This window comes from Xyrauchen texanus, chromosome 30 (assembly GCF_025860055.1).
Source record: "Xyrauchen texanus isolate HMW12.3.18 chromosome 30, RBS_HiC_50CHRs, whole genome shotgun sequence".
Lineage (NCBI taxonomy): Eukaryota > Metazoa > Chordata > Actinopteri > Cypriniformes > Catostomidae > Xyrauchen > Xyrauchen texanus.
Window position 1 is genome coordinate 31,875,853 of NC_068305.1, and position 19,069 is coordinate 31,894,921.

The window sequence follows — 19,069 nt, forward strand, 5'->3', positions numbered from 1 at the left end:
CACTTAAAATTTTTCAATGTCATTGACTGAGATAACAAAATTCCCAACCAAGTGGCATCTATAATTAATAAACTATTAATAAAATATTAAAACAATTCTACATTTGTAGTCAATTGTTGATGTAGAAATTAATTAAGTAAATATAATTTATGATTGTTTGTTATCTTTACAATGCATCATGTTTCAGTCCTATAAAAAAAAAAAAACCTTTTTGAGAAAATTTCACTGGTAAAGTATGTGTAAATTTAACTTTGTAACATTCGGGCAAGGCAGGACAAGCTGAAGACAGGAATGGACAAGGACGAGACTATGATTAAGTGAGAACCCAAGTGCAGTTTTATTATAGAAAGTGCGATAAATCCAAAAACGTGAATCCAAAACAAAACCCAAACATAAATGACTTTATAACATTACGACAACAATAATCCAACCAGGACTGGAGAACATGAGGGCTATAAATACACAGACTGGGTAAACAAGTTAACAAGACAACCAATGAAATTACAAAACTGATAAGAAGACAATGAAACATGAACCAATAACAAGACTAAACTAATAACAAGATAACACGACTATAAACCAGTGAGAACAAGGCATATGAACAAGAGGGAAACAAGATTATCACATGACTAGAAAAGGAAGTTAACTAATTTCAAAATAAAAGACTTGAAAACATGACAAACTTAAATGTTTCAGTTCTATTTACTCACTTACTTTATTTAATATTATTCATGAAGTTGTGTAGACTATTTAATTTAATTTACTTTGAAGAACTGTGTGCAAGAACCTGCAAAATAGTTTTTGGTAAAATCTTAATATTTATTTATTATTTTACTTATTTTTTGGTTAACTTTTTGGCCTTTACTAGTTTAATTGGTCCTGCAGTGTGACAAATGAATGTCTCTTAATATGTCATGTAAAGACTGCAGAATTAGCAGAGTACAGTTTAAATAGTTTTAGCATGTAATGCTGCAGGACTTTTAATAATTTTATGTCATGCGGGGTATCTATTGTTTCATCATTAAAATCTAAAGAAATTTCTTATTTTGTGAAATGTTTCCCTTGACCTTGAAAAGTGTACTTGTGCAACTTCAATTGAAATAAATGCCTCTTGGTTATATATTTTCCAACCTAAAAGTGTTCTGGGTGGATGGAACTCAAAAGGTGGACATAAATCCTTACTATGGGAAGTCTCTCTGATAATCCTCATCCTATTTGGCTTTTATTAGTGAATCTCTTTAATCACCAGATAAAAGTGATTCTGACTTTGGCTCCAAGCTTAATTATTTCTCTCAGTGCCTGCATCTCAATTAATGATTGTAATGTCCTTGTTCTTTGAGCAGAGACACTGGGTAAAATCATTTTATGTCCTCTTGCTCGGGTGTATTGATAAATGTCTCTTTAACCTTGATTTACTGTGCACAATTTGGCCCATGTGTTAATGGTTGGCAGAGACTTGACCAGTGCAGTTATAAGCACAGATAATTATGTACGAATGAGTGATAGAATTAGTATACAGTACATATAATTGCTAATTTATTCCATTTTGTGGCACATTCTCTATGTTAATGAATCCTTGTTAATATATCAGACATATTATACTGTATGTCATAAAGGAAAGTTTTAAATATTGATCGTTTTCTTACACATATCGTTAAGCTTCAGAAGACATTATTTAATCCACTTGAGTCGTATGGATTGCTTTTATGATGGCAGCATGTAATTTTTGGAGCTTCAAGAATTTTGGTACCCATTTACTTTCATTGTATGGACCTACAGAGCTGAAATATTCTTTAAAAAATCTTCTTTTGTGTTCAGCAGAAGAAAGTCATACACATCTGGGATGGCATGATGGTGAGTAAATAATGAGACAAAAATAGTGTACTAATCCTTTAAGGCACGAACATGAAAATATTAAGTAAATTCTACATTTGTACTCAATTCAAACCTGTACAAATTCATGATCTAGCTTATAAGTAAATATTATTTATGATTTTTTGTCATCTTTACAATGCAATCATCATGTAAACATTGTCTTATTTATTCGCTAATTTGAATAAATTTAACAGGTAAATAAAAAAAGTAGATAAAATTTGCGGTGTAGCACAACAATACACTACCTATAGAGTTTTACAAAGTCAGGTTCATTCAAGTGACTTGGTTCTTTTAAACCGTTCATGTAAATAATCTGTTAAATCGTTATTTACAGATTCAAGTTCCTGCACTGACTCCTACGCATTGGCCTTCTTTTATAGGGAAATATTACGTTTAATGCTGCTGTTCATTACTGTTTTTAAGTTAGTTATACAAATTAGGGTGTATTTATTTATTAGTTGTATTTCCAGTAAATGTACTGTACATGTTCAAGTTTAATAGAGTCACCCTAACTGAGATTGTTAATTCTCAGTTGTTGTTTTTGTATCTAGAAAAATAATTATCTGATTAATCTTCGGAATACTTGATTCTGACCAACCAATGGTCAGATATTGCTTTGTAACAACCGCACATCCGAGGATTAAGATGTATCGGACGTATCTGGGTACTGCGAGCTGTCTCTCCTACTTCTCAGTTCACTGTGCGATCACCACAAGCTAATAAAATAATTTTAACTCAAATCAATGTGTCATGTGAATTTATTTATTTATTTATTTGGCAAGTATTCATGTAATAGGCTCAGACGGCCATTTTTTAAAAGTAAACATCAACAGAACTCTGGAGGTTGATTTCAGCTGGTAGGAGTTGCGAGGCATGGTGCGAATGTGCGAGCACAAGGTGATTGTCTGTGTTCCGCGACTGCTACAGGGTCCTTGAATAACATATAAAATCGAGTAAGGGCAGCGGTGGTGTCTCTGGTACCCCCCTAGGGAGTTGGTTCCCTAGGCAGACTGCTTAATATGCATATAGGGAGCAGCGGTACTGAGGGTGATACAAGACCTGATCTCCCTGGGTTTATTATGTGATAACAACCACTGACTGTACATTATCCCTTATATATTGCCCCCTTCATACACTCAATGTAGTTAGCTACTTTTTGTTATTAGCTTGTAGTGAAGCAGACTATTTTTTTTCAGAATAGTAGCTTGCCTGTACTTTAACTGCTTTAAATTGATTAAGTTTAGCTTAACTAAACTAGAGATTCAAAGTAGCTTCCCTAAAAATAATAACTAAGCAATAAGGCTCTTTTACCAAGGTCACAACAGAATACCAAATCTTGCTGCAGTTTATTTATTTTTGGCTTGAGAGCTTCTCATAATGAGCTGCAGATTTGACCATGCCTCGCTCTCCTCTCTCTCCAGGTGCTGTCAAAAGCACTCTGATCCTTGGACTGTGTTCCATATAGACAGCAATGGCCATATATCCTGCATCTAATAGACTCTGTCACACATTGTATTTAATGGTTGATAACGAGGCAAGCTGGATTCTGAAATGCTGTGTTATTGCAGACTGTGTTGTTAACATTGATTGCAGACGGTAGAAAATTTCAAATGAGATGGTTAAGAGTAATTTGTCTTATTTATCTTTCTAAATCGCTTGACATTCCCTGCTTTAAACTATAGATTCAGAGTTCCCCATTTAGACATTGCATGATGTAAAAATGCTGAAACAAATAAAAGGGCATCATGTGTATTTGAGTACCAAAGTTATCATTGGATGATAATGTAAATGTATCTTGTACCATGTGAGTGAGTAACCATTTCAAGTTGCCTTATAAAAAAGGAAGCAGAACAGCGATCTCTCCTTGGAATGTGAAAATGTACAGGTATTTGTTATCAGGTATTTCAACTCGTGTTTTATTCACGGTGTAGGAAAGGAGCAGAACTTGACGGGAAGATGTGTCAATATATATGCAAGGTAACAGACACACTCCACTAGCTCTCCTGACATTGTATGTCACTGACTTGTTTGTATCTCCTTGCCATGCAGCAGAGGGTACAGCTGGAGGTGGTGTCTGCATTCACAGTAACAGAGATTGGAAAGTCCAGGGGGGTTTACAACTAACAGTAAGGGACGGGAACAATACTTCTCACAACCTTTTCCCACAGTGAAGGCAATTATTACAGTCAACAACCCTCTGTGTTGACTTTAATGCAATTTGCACCCACTGCCAGTCCTCTAAAAGCAAAGGAATCTGCTAATGTAAAGAAGCCAGATCAGTGTGGGACAAGACCACATTTCCAGCTGGCATGTCATTAACATTTTCCTCACATTCTCACTTATGCATCATTTAAGCACAGTATTACTCTCAGCTATTTCACCTATAATAAAAAAACAATTTTTTTCACCCTTTTCACTTTCTTATCATTATTATTTATTTAGCAGAGTCTATTCTCACTAAGTGCAAATATATATATTTGCTACATATTCTTTTTACATTAAGGGCAAATAGCAACCAAAAGCATAATTTTTGCTCAAAGTGCAAATAGTGTAAGATGCTATTTGCATTCTTAATCACGTATATACTAACATACAGTATAGGGGGATCACTGGAGACAACCTACACCAACCCCTACCCCTAAACCTAACATTCCTTTACAAAAATTATAGTAACCACAAAATATAACATTGTTACTATATTAACCCCATAGTACTGTAGTAAATCCATGGTTAATTGCATTAAAACTATGGCTTCTGCAAAAAAACATGGTCACTACCATATTACTTTAGCAAAACCATGGTTAATTTTACCTAGATCAAACCTTTTTCTCAACTCCCCGACCTTCACCGTGACCAAATCACTGCAAGAATATCAACTTTTATATTCATTTTTAATTATAAGTATATATGGTATTAAATATGGTCTGCACTTATATAGCGCCTTTTTAACCTTAGCGATATTCAAAGTGCTTTACACTGCATCTCATTCACCCATTCACATACACATTCACTTCTGTAAGAGGCTTACAGCAACTATTGGCCAATTTTCTGCCTGTCAATCTCTCCGTGAACGCGTGAAGTACTGTTGTGTTCGGCATCAAACAGTTGTTTGATAGTAGCAGCAAATGACAGCTGAGTGGAAACAATGCCCAAACGAAAGTGCAAATTTACAGAAGATTTGCACAAAAAATTCCCATGCTTTCATCCAGGTCGAGATCAGTGAGAAGCAGAATGTATGACGTGTAAATCTTGCACTTATGTGTCAGTTGCTAATAAAGTTGCAAGTGATTTAAAAGCAAACATTAGCTCTGTGAAGCATAAAGGGTCAGCAAAAGGTGAAAGTTCATCAGGTAAAATAACGGACAACTTTTTGCGAACTGGTAAATTTGTTATCGCATTGCTTCATTTTCCATGGCCATTCAAAATAATATTAATAGTAAATGAAGGTACACTCATGGCATCAAATATTTTATTTCAGTACATCGACATTCAAAAGAATGTTGGAAATTTGTATTTATTTATATATATATGTATGTTACGCTAATAGAGTGTCTTTTTCACTGTATTAATGTTTGCATTCATAGTAGCACTGCTTTGAACCCTATTAATCCCCCCCACACCAATCCCCACTTTGCAGGCTCACTTGGTAGGGGCACTGGTTGTTACAAAGCAAGGTCCGGGGTTGCTAGGTTAAATGGGCTGCTCTATCATTACAGAGAGAGTTGTTGTGAGACATGCAGTTGGAGTGAGTGTGCTTAATAAAGTTTCAACACTTAAGTTTAGCTCCTCATTTGCTCTGTGTATCATGACAGTAAATATTCCACTTCATTGTTTTCTGTTCTATTTATTGAATTTCTGTTTTACAGAGTGAGAAACACTTCAAACGATCCAGTGAGCTATCTGAATGATTCAGACCATTTTGCTAAACTTTTTTACTTATTCTTTGAAGGAATCGAATCAAATGAGTAATTTATTTGTAAATCGGGCACACTAGTCCTGATTATAAACAGGTGAAAAAAATACGGGATTGCTACAATATTGTCAGGGAAAATGCTAATCAGAGCACCCTCCCCACACACATCCCCACTCACATTTACTCCACGCTATAGGTGCTCACTGCTCAGTGTTATTGAAATGAGCTGAAGGAAGGTGTAAGAGATGCAGCCGCCCTCTGAAATTGTATCTACTGGGGTGTTGCTGTTTGACAGAAAGACTTTAGAAAGATAACTGCTATGCACATTATTTGAGCTCACATTTTACAATATTTTATTTGTTATATATAGGCAGAGTTGTTTATTTTGCTCACCCGAATTTTTGAGGAGGCACCGCCTCTGTTGCCTACTCGGAGAAATCGCTGTTGCTCTGTATTTATTTACCCTTATTTCCAAACCTGTATGCAGATATTTGTGGTCACCATATTTTCCCCAAAATTGTGACCATTCTTTTTACTGCCTTGCAAGTACTGGTATTTCTCTCCAACATGAGTGATTATCTTTCTCAATGCAAACAAAGGTACAATCTTTGAGGAGGAAATGCAGCTTATGGCTTTAAAGCCTTGTTAAATGAAAAAATACCTCTTTAGCCCCTAGAATTGTGTGATCACATACTGATTCATAGTACCATGTCATGATAATGGATATGTTGACAGGTCCTATGTAAGTGTCTTTCATGCAATGGAATGACAGCATCTGTAGTGCATTAAGCTGAAAAAACATGCTGTTTTAAAACTAACCTCTAATCAGCAGGGCAGAACCTCCATGGACAGATTACTATAATGGATATCCCTCAGTAAAGTCAACTCTGCAGTGTGAAACACACAGCGTGAGCAGTGTAATCCGATTCCTGAATGAATTACTCTAATGAGCTGGTTATTTTTTAACCAACAGCATGCAACATACAGCACAACCGGTGGAGTCTGTTTCTTGAACAAATGACCACAACACGTCTGTTCTTTTTTGAGAATAAAAAACATACAGCACAACCAGTGTAGACTGATTTTTGAACAAATCACTCTAAAGAGCTGATTATTTTTAGTGAAGTAAACACATAATATTTGAGTGTAGTCCAATTCCCGAACATATTACACTTACGGACCAGTTCTTTTGAATCAACAGTGTGCAACATACTGTGTGAACAGTGCAGTCCGATTCCTGAATGAATAACTCTTCTGAGCACATTCTTTTGAATTTGCAGCACACAACATACAGCGCAATCAGTGTAGACAGATATACAAACAAATGACTCTGATTCATGAACTAATTACACTTATACGCTTTAAATCCACAGTGCACAAAATCATGACCAGTGCAGTCTGATTCTTGAACAAACAAATCCAATGAGTCAGTTCTTTTTAAGTAAATCAGAAACATAGAGTGCGACCAGTGTATTCCAATTCCTGAACTAAATACTATAATGAAAAAGTTATTTTGAATTTAGAGTGAACAACTTACGGCACAACATTATCAGTGTAGTCATATTCTCGAAGAAATGACTCTTATGAACTGACTCTTTTTAGTGAATCAAAAATAGTTACACATCAGTCAGAGCAGTTACTGAATGAATCTTACTGTGTCTTGTCCAACTCAGTAAGTCATGTCCAGCTCAGTTCATTCTTATTTCATGAATGAAATAAGAACTGTTGCTGTGTTACGTAAAGTTGTACTATCTTACGTGGAAGAAAAAAGGAGATGTTAGGCAGAAAGTTCACTTCAGTCACCATTCACTGTGGTAAGGGCTGTGCTATTACTTCTCTCCATCAGTGTGAAATATGTATACAATAGTTTTAATATGTATGCTCTGGATCACTGATTGAATGCAATTATTCATATAAATTATGAACAAAGTGTTTTTGGCACAGTCAAATTAATTCCTCAATAATTGATTTCTTATTGAAGACAGATTTTAACTAGAGTGCTTGGCATTACTCCTTTCTCTGTACCGATGCCTACATGTTCCTGTAATTACCACTCTGTAAATTACTTATCTGTAAATGTAATTTGCCTTGTCACAAATAAGATTATTTTAATTACCCTCCACTTCCACTGGTATATCTCTTTTTTACTTCATTTAGAATGAAGTGGCAGAATTTGAAACTCTGCCAAAAAACTGAAGGGTAACAGACCTTGAGGAAGTGTGAGTGTGTTCCTGCATATTCTCCCAAAAAACTCTTTGGGGAGTCTTTTGACATTTCCTTTTTATTAGTCTCAATTATTGCTATAAGCTGCATTTAAAATTATTTTCAAATAAACTTGCTGTAATGGATACATAATAGTGCCATGAATAATTGCCTTTGCAGGAACAAATGAATTAAGAAACTTGAGAACTTGGAAAGGTGTCAGGCACACACAGTTTAACTCCACAGTCCCAGGCTTTTTACCTAAGGGTTCACTTTACATTTAGCCAAGAAGCAGGAGGTTGTGGATCTCCTTTTGACATTTGCTATTAAAAATGGCATTACTGAAACATCCACTATAAGTCAAAAGTTCAAAAAGGGAAGCCAAGAAACATTTTACTCAAAAGTGGCATAATTTGAGTAAAAAATGTATCAACATCACTATACTTCAATAAGCAACACGACTGGTGTATTATTATATCCAAAGTGTTTTTTTTTTTTTCAAACCTTCAGGTTACATATTAAGACACAGCTTAATTTCTAAATTGTAGTTTTAAAGCTTAAAGGGTTTGTTCCCCCCAAAATGAAAATGATCTCATCATTTACTCACCCTTATGCCATCCTAGATGTGTATGACTTTTTCTCATCTGCTGAACACAAACAGAGATTTTTAGAGGCATTCCTCAGCTCTGTAGCTCCAAAATCCACAACATAAAAGTACTCCAGACGACTGGTGTTTAAATCCATATCTTATGAAGCAATATGATACAATATGGAGCAGATCAATATTTAAGTCCATGTTTATTATAAATTCTTCTCCCTGTCAATCTCCAATTTACTTTCACATTCTCATAGTTTGTGTTTTTGGTGATTCACATTCTTTATGCATATCGCCCCCTACTGGGCAGGGAGGAGATTTTATGATTAAAATAACTTAAGTATTGGTCATTTTCTCACCCACACCTATCATATCATGTCTAAAGATATGGATTTAACCATTGGAGTCATATGGATTACTTTTCAAATCAAAATCAAATCCCTTTATTGTCACAACCATATACACAAGTGCAACAGTGGTAGAAAGTCTTGGGTGCAGTTCCAAGCAACATAGCATGACAATTACAATAAACATCTGATTTACACATAACACAGTTTACACATCTTGTTACACAACACAATATATAATATACAGCTAATAATATACAATATACAGTATACACAAAATACACACTGTAAAAGTTCTGAATGCTTGGGGATAGAAACTGTCATGAATTCGGCTGGTGCGGGTCCTGATGCTGCGATATCGCCTGCCTGATGGTAGCAGTGAGAGCAGCCCATGGCTTGGGTGGCTGGAGTCTCCGATGATCCTCTGAGCTTTTTTCAAACACCGCTTGGTATAGATGTCCTGGTGGGAGGAAAACTCACTTCCAATGATGTGTCTGGCAGTTCGCACCACCCTTTGCGGTGGAGGGCAGTGCTGTTGCCGTACCAGGCAGTGATGCAGCCAGTCAGGATGCTCTCTACAATGCTGGTGTAGAACCATGTGAGGATGTGTTGCCACACAGTCATATGTGTACAGAGAATACAGGAGTGTTGTGAGAACACGGCCCTGCAGGGCTCGAGTGTTGAGGGTCAGTGATGAGGAGATGTTGCTGCCCATTCTAACCACCTGGCGTCTGCTTGACAGGAAGCCCAGGATCCAGCTGCACAACAAGCAGTTTAAGCCCAGAGCTCGGAGTTTCACGTCAAGCTTGGAGGGCACTATGGTGTTGAATGCTGAGCTGTAGTCTACAAACAGCATTCAAACAGTGTCCTTTTTTCCAGGTGGGAGAGAGCAGTGTGTAGTGTAGATGCAATGGCATCATCAGTGGAGCAGTTGTTGCAGTAAGCAAACTGCAGTGACTCCAGCAAGGCAGGCAGCACAGAGCAGATGAATCTCTGATTAGCCTCTCAAAGCATTTGCTGATGATGGGGGTCAGAGCAACAGGACGCCATTCATTGAAGCAAGTGATTTTGAGTTGCTTCGGTACAGGCACAATGATGGATGTTTTAAAGCATGTGGGAACCACAGACAAGGAGAGGGAAAGGTTGTAATGTCTGTAAAAACACCAGTGGCGCACTATGCATATATTGTTTATTTTGCACAGACGCGTCTGTTCAAAATAAACAATATATGCATATTGCGGCCACTTTTTCCATTTTATATGTTATCTTTTAGGCCAGCACTCTTAAAATTCATTATATACACTGAGTGAAGCCTGCTCTCATCCTCACTTACTTGTAAAAACACCAGCCATTTGGTCACTCATGCTCTGATGACGCAGCCCAGAATGCCACCTGGACCCACTGCTTTACGTATATTCACCCGTCGGAAGGATCGGGTTATGTCCGCTACAGAGACGGAGAGTGAACTAACCTCTGTAGCTTCAGCCACGGGAGCTCTCTCCTCGAGGGCGGTGTTGTATCCCTCGAAACAAGCATAAAAATTATTAATCACACCTGGGAGAGAGGCAGCGGTGTTCATGGCGGAGTTTTTATTCCCTTTGAAGTCCATGATGATAACAATTCCCTGCCACATCCTTCTAGAGTTGGTGTTGAACAGTCCTACAGTCTTGTCCATGTACTGGCATTTGGCTGCTCTGATAGATTTGCAGAGGACATATCTGGCTTGTTTATGCTCCTCGTAAGTGCCATACGAACATTGCTATTAATCCATGGTTTCTGGTTAAGGGTAGATACGTATTGTTTTGGTCGGCACTACATCATCTATGCACTTCCTGATGAAACATGTTATGATATCAGTGTAGACCTTGATGTCGTCATCAGAGGTAGACCGGAACATCTCCCAGTCCACGTGATCAAAACAGTCCTGTAGCATAGTATCTGATTGGTCTGACCAGCACTGGATTGTTCTGAGGGCGGGTGCTTCCTGTTTCAATTTCTGCCTGTAAGTGGGCAGAAGGAGAATGGAAGAGTGGTCCAATTTGCCAAATGGTGGGCAGGGGAGGAATTTGTTGCCATCCCGGAAGGGAGAGTAGCAATGGTCCAAAACCCGGTCCCTCGTGTGTTTCAACTGATGTGTTGGTAGTATTTCAGTGCTACTGACTTGAAGTTGGCTTTGTTAAAGTTCCTGGTCACAAGGAACGCGGCCTCAGGGTGCTTGCTTATACTCTGATACAGTTCCTTAAGTGCCCGGTCTGTGGGAGGATGTACACAGCTGTGATTATGACTGCTGTGAATTTCCTCGGTAGCCAGAATGGTCGACACAGAAGCATGAGAAACTCCAGATCAGGAGAGCAGAAAGACTTGATAGAATGTACGTTCCTCTGATCACACAAGGATTTCATGATCATAAAACATACACCACCACCTCTGCTTTTACCTGAGAGGTCTTTCACTCTGTCCACTGGGTGCACTGAGAACCCCACGGGTTCAATGGCTGAGTCTGGAATCTCCGCAGACATCCAAGTTTGTTTAAGGCAGATAATGCAGCAATCCCTCGTCTCTTGTTGGAAAGAGATCCTCGCTCTCAGCTCACAGAGCTTGTTGTCCAGACACTGAACATTTTCCAGTAGAATGCTGGGTAGCGGGTAGCTGGGGCTCGTCTTAGTCTGACGAAAACACCGGATCTCCTTCCCTTTTTATGGCTACGTTTCCACGGCCGGGCTGCCCAGACAAAGGGCTCCGCAGTCGTGTTTGCAAACAGCAGGTTGGCATTGAGGTTTTTAAAGTGTGGTTTTCTGTGTGCTATTGAATAACCAATGTCCAAAAGTGTTTGTCTATCATAGACAATAAGGTAGACCACCTCCCAGATGAATAACACAACAATTGCAGACAAAACAAACATAAAACTGCAATATTGGGTTGGAGCTCGCAGCGCAGCAGCCATACTCTGCGGCATCTTTATGGATTTTGGAGCTGCAAAATTTTGGCACGTATTCACTTGCATTGTGAGGACCAACAGAGCTGAAATGTTCTTCTAAAAATCTTAATTTGTGTTCTGCAGAAGACAGCAAGTCATACACATCTGGGATGCCAGAAGGGTGAGTAAATTTAGAGAGAGAATTTAGATTTTTGGGTGTACTATCCCTTTTAAGTGTATAATTTCTGTGCCACCAGTGTCACCAAACGAAATTGCAGAAATAATTATTGTTTTCCCAATGTTTTCTTGAACATGCCCCTTGTGTTCCATTGGTTGGACAAACAGATAGCCCCGCCCCAAATTCAGCCTATTGGTTGAGAAAAGGTTGCAGTGTTGGACTGGTCAGGATGCTCAAACAAACAGAGCAGTGTTTCGATTGTGCAAAAGAGCCACAGTGTTTACATTTTTAGGGAAATCAAACTACAAATGACCTGCTAACAAACTTTGCATATAAGCTGGCATAGTGGAAACTATTTTAACATAAAAAAATAACACACTTGAGCTTTAAGAATAAATAAAAGTATCCCAACTACAATCCCTAACAGAACAACACTATTTGAGATTGAGGTTAACATTTTTATGTTCTATGGATTTTATGATGAGTAGGAGATGGGTGTGAATACTGAGATAACAGTTAATGAAAGATTTCTTGTACATCAGGGATCATTTGGACTCCAACCAGCTCATTCTAAAGGATTGTAATAACAGAAACTCCCCGATGCAGCACAGTTTAATTCATAAATTAGACCATTTTGAGACATGATTAAACATACTCAGATTCCTTATTACACTTATTACATCAGCACTTAATGTGTTCTGGCAATGTTACTGAGAGGTTGACGCACATTGAATTTCATCACCATTAGCATAATCATATTTGCATTACACATAACTTCGAAAGAACATTTGATATAATTTTTAAACAAATTTATATTCTGGAAGGAATGAGGATGAACTCTTACTCTTATTTCATAATCATATTTGCATTACACACAACTTGGAAAGAATGTTTGAAATCATTTTTAAATACAGTTCTTTTCTCGAAGGAATGAGGATGAGCTCTTACTCTTATTTCTCACTTTTGTATGACTTGAATTCAAAATTATGCCAATGCTTAGGCATGTATCTGAGTCTTCACTATCAACCCTTGACAATTTTTAGAATGTGCTTGGCACTAGTAAGCTGAAGACTCTGTCAGCCCCCGAAGCTTCAATTTCACTGCAGGACAAACTCAGCTGAATGCTACCTATTTACATGATAATTATTCATGCAGTGAAACTGGACACTTTACTCAGAACTTGGTCTGCATTTAAATGTACATCTACAGCAAGCTTTATTTAATGTTCTTTTTTTCCCCCTAGAAGAATAAGTGCTCAGAGCATGCCACCCAAAGTGTCAGATAACTTAATTTAGAGGCCTACAAATATATTCTTGGCTACATTCAATATAAAATGTAACATTTATTTCTTCTTGATTTTGACTATCAGCATCTTTCCATTATTTTCCAAGTCATTTGTGATAGCTAGAGAACTAGAGAAATGTATATGTAAATTAAAATTGTATTATATTTCCAGGATATCCCTGACTGTCGGAGCCCTGTTACTAGCACCAAGACCATATAGAAAACATATAATTAGACCACTTCTTCCTCCTTGAAAATGTAAACTCTGTTTGCTCTCTGTTAACTCACGCGTATATATGCAGATCCATATTTTTTAGGCTACATTCAAATAAAAAGGTTGAAATGTATTTCTTCTTTACTTTAACCAACAGCACTTTTCTATTACTTCCCCCACTATACAAATTTCCTTGACTTTTTAGGATTGTACTTATTTCCATGACTTGTCCAGGCCAGGAAATTAAAATTGTATGAAATGTATGATGTAACAAAATATATTGTATTCTGCTGATAATATTAGGGGCTCTTTTTTCATGAGTGTGCAATGCTCACCGCTACACGCAGCAACTTGTGCTGCATCTTATCCAATTTTTGTGAACGTGCTAATTCTGCAGTTTTCGTGCCAGCACAATGCGCAAGTGGGCGTGTGTGGGAGTGATTGCACTATATGTGGGTGTATTGTGTGTTCATGAAGTGCAGCAAAATGTAATTTGCTATTTTCCAGAGAAATAGGTAATTGCGCTATGAAATTTAAATACCAACTCTATTTTCAGCCCAAAGTCCAAACTCAGTTCCTATATTTGCAGTTTGGAGATTCCCCTAGATGGTGGTAATAAAGTTAATGTCCAAACTCTTAAAACATAATGGTACATAAAATTATGTCCCTGACAATCAGAGCTGTATAGCCATCTTATCTATAGGTCATGGTTTTGTATTTATGATCTAATTTGCAATGGTATTTTTCCACCTGTTGTCGTGATTATTATGTCACTGCAAAACGGAACAGTGGAAAAAGCTGGAGAGGATAAAATGTTTGAATTTGATAAATTATTATTTATTTTTTTAACCATTTTGTTACCTTAATTATATTTTCATTTAGTTTAAAGTATATTTTTAATGTTTAAATAGTTTTGGTTAAATTCTTTCACGTTTCAATAAATGAATTGAACGGTAGAAGTGAAGTGCGTGCCAATACAACCAAGGAGATAAACCTCCTAATTAAATTGCACATAACCCAGCCCATTAGTGCATTGCACTCATGATTTTGCCAAACCCACTTGCACCTAGACTCAGTGCATACTTGTACAAAAATAACAAAACTGCATGGTAGTGCCCATTGAATTTGTGCTTATGACTAATGGCATAGCGCTGCACTTAGCGTAAGCGCTCTTAAAATAGGGCCCTACAACTCTCTATTCTAGTAGAGCACAACAGTGCCCATGCACATTCTCAGTCATTTTGGTTCCGGAAGAATTTGTCCTATTAATTAATTTTCATAGGGTTACATAAAATCCTTCATAAGAGTTCTAAGCCCAAAACCAACCAGATCTGAGGTGAATCACAGCATTACATACTTGGACTTTTTGTCTGATTTTGCATCAAAGGCACATTACTGTGTACTAATGTATTTGAGGGAATTAACTGCAATCCCATGAAGCATTGCGAATTATGTAATTTAATTCAAAACAATGGAAAAATATAAAACCATTGATTTAAAATTGTGGATTATAAGTATGAAAACAATACACTTAAGTTTAATGCAAAATATTCAGATATACTGTATACAAATATATAAGTATTTTGAGAGAGCGTAGAAAGACAAACTCGATTGCTTAGTAGAAGTGGGCAATCGCTGATGAGCTTTTTTCCTGTACTTTACCCATTATCTTGCAGAAAAAGATCTACCAATCAAAGAATCATGGCAAAGTAGTTCTTAACCAGAAAGCCCACTGTTAAACACAATTTTTTAAATGAAGATAAAATAACACTGACCGATGGCTTAAACAGAAACATATCCAATCAGTTAACAACTTCTGAGCGCCCAGTAGGTCTGTCTATAAAGATTTACAAGTTATCGTTAAAAATCAATTAGTCTATGGAGAAAATGTATTGTATTTTTACATCCAGAAAAAGACTGTTGCGCTCTATAATGACATGAGAACATCCCAATTGATTCCGGCACCCAAAGGAACAGCGCATTCACTTCAGTACTGAGCATCTGCTGCTTTATTCATGTTTGCAAATTAAAATATAATAAATTAACATTTTCTTCTAATAAAAATATACAAAAATACTGTAAAACTTTCCTAGAAAGCCTCAACACAGTAGTATTGCCATGTACCGCATTCTATAATAAGCACAGTGGTCTATCTATTTTGGAAACCGATGAAGATGAAAATCTTCTGTGTTGGGATATTTCCCCATTCCCTTCCTTTGCAAACATTCCAGACCATAACATTCAGGATTACAATATCTACAATGGATTCTTTCATAGATTTCCCCTTGTTTTATCTGTTACCATTCAATACACTGTACTCAATTAAGCATATAGAATAGCCCGCCAATGCACACACACACACAAATTCATATCACTTCTATAGATGTTTTAAGCTCTGATATACACACAAGCAAATGTATCAGATTCAGTTGAAAGGTTGGGGAGTAGAACAACTTGAAGCACCAGCTCATTGAGCAGCACAGGAATCTGGTAAATATGGCCAATAAAGTTTATAGTACATTGCTGATTGAGACAATTACACACTATTATCTACAATCATGTCACATAACCATCAACATTATTTAGAATATGCATTTACTGACATCTGTTATCACTGGAGGTCTCTACATGTAGATGATGGGCTTTTTTTAATGTATGTATTCTCCGCTACACTAACACTGAACGTTAGTCTTTGATTTTCTGGGCTTTCTTTGCTTTTCTCACCTCCGGCCACTGCTTACAGTATGTGATGCATAGCATGACTATTGGGTGTCCAAATACAATCCTTTGCGAACCCTCAAAACTCCTCATGCAAGACAAATCGATTTCTTGTACAGAATGGCATGGAACAGCTGATTAAAGTTAACTTCCATGAATGTTGTGTATGGTTCTGATTTATGGATCTAGGAAACAAAACACCAGTAATATATATTTCATAAAAAAACGACAAAGGAATGGGAGAGAACAAAAAATGTGAGATTAACAGCTCACTCGGCTGGGCTGTTGCTTGCAGACAAAGTCCGTCATAAAATCAAACTCATTCTGTCCCAGCCACAGCTCTGGCAGTTCCTTTATTCGGTCCAAGCCCATTTCTATCACCAGTGACATCAAGACCTCCTCGTCAATAAAATCCGTGTCGATAACGTTGGGGGGCAGTATTGCTGCAGGCATGTGGTGACCAGGCAAAGGCACACCAGACGTGTTCTGTTTAGCGTTACTCTCTCGGAACTGTTGCCCTGTCCCGTTTAACTGGTGACTAGCGGGGTGTAGTTCATGCATATAATGGTGATGATGGGAAGGATGCGTGTGGTGACCGTAGTAAGGCGTGTTGAGCTTCTGCAACTGCATGCTCGCGGCGAGCTGCTGCCCTTGGTTGGTCACAGCAGCAGGTCCGACAAACTGAGAGTTAAAGCGGGCAGGCAAGTTGCCATTCGGGTGCCCTCCGTTCATATTATTCCCAGAGCCGATAGAATGCCGGATTCCGTGGTTCGCGTTAACATTCCCTCCCGCGTAATGCATGTGGTCTCCCATTATGACGTTATATTGCTGCTGCTGCTGCTGCTGTTGAAGCGCGTTTGAAAACTGTCCCATTCCCATCCTGCGCGCGGAGTGCTGATGCTGAAGAGCATTAACCGCATCTGGGAAACGTCCATGATTCATTGCCATCATGCGGTCTACCATTCCCCTGTAAAACAGTTAGCAATTACGAACATCAGTTAAACTCTTTTGCATATGCATATAACGGCAATAATCCATAATCATTAAAGTTTTTGTGCGCAGAAGGATTTGGTTTGAAGGAACCGTTTAATTACGATTACAATCTGCTCAATTAAACACGCGCTTTGCAATTAACAAACTATGTGTAACTGTATCGTTTGCAAATCATGAACATTAAAAAACATGCAAAAACTTTGTCACCTTTACCTCTCTGCTTAAATCTGCTGAGTGCTTCGCACCGCAGTCTGCAACAGCCAAAAGTAAACGACAATCCCAGAGATTAAAGAGTTTACAATCCGTCTTAATCCAAGTCAATAAAAACCGTACGCTGTCCAAGTGCACACCGCATTCAACTCCAACCTCCGCATCAAAACATCACGCAAAAAAAACTGTTTCACGCTTTTTGGTCAGCACTCATATACAACCAAGCCTGGGGCGGAGCAAATAGAACCTTGACTATCCAAAATTCTGGAGCTGCGCTCGTGCAAAACGTGGAGCTTGAAGCGCGCGACCAATAGCCTTCCGCGCGCGTGGAGCAACACCGCTGCACGCATTACCTCACTGCGGCTATTTCTGTTCAGGGAGAGAGTGAGCAAAACACGGCATCATGTTTCACAGTTTTTTTTTAAAGCCAGTGTGCGTGGTCGAGCCACACGGTATCACAGGATACATTGATTTAGATAAACAGGGTTGGTGACACTTTACATTACAGTGCACATGTTACACAGATTGCATGAAAATATAATTGATAACAATACGTATATACAATATGTCTACAAGCCTACAATTTTATGTCTTTATTATATGTATTAATGCATTACTATATTGGATAAACTAGTTAACTAACACCTAATATTAAAAGATGGAAATTGCTTTCTATTTTTTTCGTATTTTTCTTTTTCTTATATCACAAAGTGTACAAACAATTGAATTCTAAACAATTTCGTTACTTTGGTTTGAGCGGATTTTGCCATTCCCTTGGGTGCTCTGCACTAAATAAACAAGCAATTTTTGAGACACATTCCATATGTTTATTCATTGTTTTTCTGTTTTAAAAATATGTTTTCTTAATTGGGAATATTGATTTAATTTAAATTTATCGTTTCTCCTCAATGTAAGTCAGGTCCTGTTCTGTTAGTCTTTTGTAATATCCATTTAACTAAGAAAAGCCAGTGTCTTCATGATATACTGCATAATATTGTAAATTCTTGGTTTTGGGTTAGGCTGGTTTGTCTCATGGCATTTTCAGACCTTTAGACCAGGGCTGGACTGGTAATCTGGCATACCGGTCATTTTCCCGGTGGGCCGAAGCACTTTGGGGCCGATCAGGGGCGGACTGGCCATCGGGAGAACCGAAATGTGCAGAATGGGCCGCGATAAGCTAAAATGAGCCGCCGCATTATCCATAACAGACAACAAAACGGCAGCGCGATATGCAGAAAAGGACAGCAGTCGTTCAGGTGGTCTCAGACCGATTGTTTTGGTGCTGATCCGAGCGTGACTACCGTGTTCATATATGCCTAAACGAACCAAACCAAGGGAGAAAACGTGCCAGGTTCCGAAACAAACGCTCCAAACAAGCCAGGTGTGAAAACGCCCTCATTCTTAAACATTCCATCCAATTTGATTAAATTATGATAATATCAACATTCAAAAATATGGCTAAAAAAATCTATAACGTCAAGCTGACAACCTCATGTAATATAATTCTCAATACTTTGAGCAATGGTTAACTTTATATTTTTATTTTCATTAGCCGTTGTGTAAAGTTATAATTCTAAAGTATTTTATGTTTATATTTAAGTGCCTGAGCTTGACCAGTCCATA

At 37.8% G+C, this 19,069-nt stretch overlaps 1 protein-coding gene across 1 annotated transcript; it reads right to left on the reverse strand.

The window, feature by feature from the left end:
- Window positions 1-15,041: 15,041 nt before the first annotated feature.
- On the reverse strand, window positions 15,042-17,754 carry cited2 (Cbp/p300-interacting transactivator, with Glu/Asp-rich carboxy-terminal domain, 2). The gene is made up of 2 exons (XM_052098941.1): window positions 17,450-17,754; window positions 15,042-17,210 (listed from the first exon to the last, which is right to left on the reverse strand). Exon 2 carries the CDS (start codon window positions 17,204-17,206, stop codon window positions 16,505-16,507), a length of 702 nt encoding a protein of 233 aa, XP_051954901.1. The 5' UTR covers window positions 17,207-17,210; window positions 17,450-17,754; the 3' UTR covers window positions 15,042-16,504.
- Between the last annotated feature and the right edge of the window lie 1,315 nt (window positions 17,755-19,069).

Coding starts and splice junctions, on each gene's coding strand:
- cited2 (XM_052098941.1), bottom strand. CDS start 17,206: ATGGTAGACCGCATGATGGCAATGAATCATGGACGTTTCCCAGATGCG.